Genomic DNA, 3,978 nt, shown 5'->3' with positions numbered 1-3,978 from the left:
CTGAGAAGATAACATGTTGTTGATGGAAAAATGGCATATTGCCAAGAACAATTCTTGCCCAACATCACAGGGAACAAGTGTTATTTAAAACACTGTGTAACCCTTTACGTGATGATACATCATCTTAAAAGATCTTCTCCAGTTCATGAAGTCTCTTATAAGTGACACATTTCTGCATGCAGTCGACCAGATGTGTGTTGAGAAACTTCAGACTGGGAGAGAGCAAGCAAGCAGACAAAAAAAAAAAAAAATGAACCAGGAGAGGAGAAAGGTTAGGCTTTCCACCTTTTCCTCAGTGTAGAATGCCATGCTTCAGGCCACTTAAAAAAAAAGACTTCACTGAAAATCTATTGAGCATAATGCAGGAGCTTTTGTTCTGTCATGCAAACATCTAAACTATACACGTGCTGCACAATATTACAAGAAAAGAAAAAAACTTTTTTTTTTAAAGGAAAGAGAATGTGCTAAACATGTAACATGAGTTCATATGTAATGTATAAGCTCTTTACGTTTCCATTTAAGGGCGTGGCAAAAGTCCCAGCTCCCACTACAAGTACCATAGCAGCACAGTTCAACTTAAAGAGTACAAGTCTGCCTGTGTAATTTTGCAATGTAGCTCACCAAAAACTATAAGCTATATTCAATTACCAGCGCACCCTGCTTTCCCATTGTGGGGCGCCCACAGACATTTCTGTGAAACTGAATGTAAAACCAGGAATAGGCTACAGTGTTATCCTGACTTAGGGAGAGATAAACATGTGAGCACAACGATGACCATAACAATGTATCATTTCTCAACCCCTGTGGCCTTCTCTTTGGGTCCCGGTTGAGCTTTGCATTGTCTCATTTACACCAGGACAAAATGTAGACCAATCACCATGCACCACACACACACACACTCCCCCCCCCTCCCCCATTTTGAATGTTAATAGCTTGGTCCACAAGGAATTTTCAGGAACTGAGCAGAAATGCACGTAGCACATGCACACTGGAAATACATTCATTCACCATGCATATACATGCAGAAGTCATTAAAACTCCTAACTCCCATAATGCACTATGATTGTGTATCAACACTCATGCACCAATCACAAATGCACAGACAAATGGACATAGATCCTCTCCAGACTGTCAAGACAAGATGCACTCAACACAGCTCACATTTACTTTTTTTAGTCTCCGTGTGACGTCACCAAAGCCTAGAGAAAGAGTTGTGAAGGAGGAACGTAAGAGATTCAAAATGAGGGACATGTCTCTTTGGGTCGTCCTGTCTCTCTCACTTGTTATAACAGGATCTTTACATTCTTTCCGTCATTTTCTATCTCAGAGGCAAACAGCTTTTGAAATATGGATGGTCAGATTGGTGCACTTCCAAATCTGCCTAACACAAACCAAGACACAGAGTTCTCGGTGTGCGCTGTGCTATATGTCTGACACTACTGCAGAACTGATCATCAAGATGTAGATGATGAATGGCTCACTGCTTCGCATTTCAGTGCTTCCTCAAATTCTTCAATAGGACCTTCCATTCTACAATGGGAACATTTAAATCCTTAGTTTGTGGACATTTAATCTGTTGTTTATGTATCCTTGATATTAGGTTGCGATGTTTCTCTGATATTACAGGGTGTGTGTATTCCCTGAGTTCGCCGCCATAAACATATACCCTATCATAAGAAGGATGTTTGCCTAGGATTGCTGCCAACAGACATACAGTATCTTGAGTGAGATAGCAATAACAACTGGGTAAAGTATCCTATCCACGATAGGGATATTACTAATTCATGAAAACGAATTTAATACCATCTTTAGGCGACCATTGCAGTTTCTAAAATGTTGAAAAACCATAATGTTGCTGAGAAGGCTACACTATACTCTGCCATGGTTGGTCAATAAGGAAATACACTGAACAAAAAAAAAATATATATATATATATAAATGTAAAGTGTTGGTCCCATGTTTCATGAGCTGAAATAAAAGATCACAGAAATGTCCCATACACATAAAAAGCATATTTCTCAAATTCTGTGCACAAATTTCTCCTTTGTCAAGATAATCCATCCACCTGACAAGTGTGGCATATCAACAGCATGATTATTATATAGGTTCCCCTTGTGCTGGGGACAATAAAAGCCACTCTAAAATGTGTAGTTTGTCAAAATGCCACAATGCCACAGAAGTTGAGGGAATGTGCAATTGGCATGCAAACTGCACTGTTGCCACAGATTTGAATGTTCATTTCTCTACCATAAGCCACCTCGAATGTCATTTTAGAGAATTTGGCAGTACATCCAAACGCAGGCCACAATTGAATTTTTCAATGGCTATTTGAATGCACAGAAATACCATTTAGAGATCATGAGGCCCATTGTGAGGCCCATTTTTATCTGTGACCAACATATCTGTATTCTGCATATCTGTATTCCCAATCATTAGAAATCCATAGATTAGGCCCTAATGAATGTATTTCAATTGAATGATTTTCTTATTATAAACTGTAACTCAGTAAAATCTTTGAAATTGTTGCATGTTGCGTTTATATTTTTGTTCGGTATAAATTTAGTTTGAAATGGCAAAATGTTAAGATACTCACTCACCTTCTGATAAGTCCAAGCAAAAGGCACGACATCTTGTAAAAATACTAAAATGGGGTAATGAAATATAAAAGTCTAAAAAAATAAATATATATAGAGAGAGAGAATAAGAGCGTCGTGTGCCCTTTAGCACCAACTACAACTCATATCTGATTGGTCTATGAAGAAGAACTGCACCGCTGAGGTTGCCCAGTACAGGCTAATGAAAGAACTTTGCACTTTGCAACACGTGTAACAATTTATCGGAGGCAAACACATTGACTGAATCTAGGTTCTGCGCATCGCAGTCGACGATGATGCTTAGGTTGATAACTTTAATGCAAACGAATAGCCTACCGATTGCATATATACATATATTTATACACGCAAATGTATATTTATTTCGTAAAGTAATCCAGCAGTAGGCTATTGATGTAGCTAGATCTTCGTTATATCCGTTCAGAAAAAAAGTTATAAAACAGGACAATCTGAAAACAAATAAATGGACCGCGAGGTGTCTGATTTTATGTTAAAATTACTCGCTTTCAATAAAGCATGAAACAACTAAGAGGCGCATTTCATACAACTATCCTATCCCTGCTCCTGCCTCCTTCACAGCCAACCAAACCGCCTCTACTGGGTGATGCAAGCTCTGAAGTTCCTGTATCCGCTAAGACACAACAGCCGCCCTGCCCTGGTGACCCTCATATATACTTCAGCAATGGTGACTGGTGGTGGATGTAAGGCACGTACAACCTATGGAGAATCAATGTTGAGGGAAATAGTTGTCCGCTTTTGGTGTGTGCTCGAAAGGGACGTGCGGAGTCAGCAGAATAAATGCAAAGTCATTGAAAAAAAATAGTACAGCGGAAGGATATCTCAAAATGACAATATTGGCACCGTAAATTATCTTGATCCAGCTGGTGCGATGCAGGTTATCCAACAAACGTGTTATTACATAAACTAGTAGACCTACCTAAATTATTACACACTGCCATGGGCCTACCTGTAGGACAAATAGGCCTGACAAATTCCTGAGACTATGTCATCATGATTGACACCTGCGTTATGAGTAGATGCCATAACCTATCATGACTTCTGTGCATCTTTAGTTAGATTTTGATAAGGGCAACTATGAGCAGTATGAAGCATACTAGGCTGAAAGTATATGGGATTAATCTAAAGATATTTGCTGTCTGTGATACCGCTATGTTCTTTCTATTTTTCATTGTACTTTCATTCAATGTGTTGGATGCCTGAGCTGTATTCGTGGATGGGACAAAAGGCTTCTGATCTGTTGACCAGTTCTGTCCAGAATCTACCAAGCAATGCAATGTCTGAGCCTGGTCTGAGGGTTGCAAATTGCAGATTTCCTGTTAATGTTTCCAAGTTAGAGAGGGAAAGA

General features: G+C 39.2%; 1 protein-coding gene across 1 annotated transcript in view; it reads right to left on the bottom strand.

The window, feature by feature from the left end:
* Positions 1 to 2,769, bottom strand: part of LOC100135908 (phosphoenolpyruvate carboxykinase) — an 11,139-nt gene extending 8,370 nt beyond the window's left edge. The window contains 1 exon segment of the mRNA NM_001124275.1: positions 2,598 to 2,769. Within this exon segment, the coding sequence (NP_001117747.1) occupies positions 2,598 to 2,629 (32 nt within the window). The 5' untranslated portion in view covers positions 2,630 to 2,769.
* Positions 2,770 to 3,978: the final 1,209 nt, after the last annotated feature.

The sequence above is a fragment of the Oncorhynchus mykiss genome, chromosome 11 (assembly GCF_013265735.2).
Source record: "Oncorhynchus mykiss isolate Arlee chromosome 11, USDA_OmykA_1.1, whole genome shotgun sequence".
Taxonomy (NCBI): domain Eukaryota; kingdom Metazoa; phylum Chordata; class Actinopteri; order Salmoniformes; family Salmonidae; genus Oncorhynchus; species Oncorhynchus mykiss.
The sequence above is the reverse complement of the archived record's forward strand: the minus strand, read 5'-3'. Positions and strand labels throughout refer to the sequence as shown.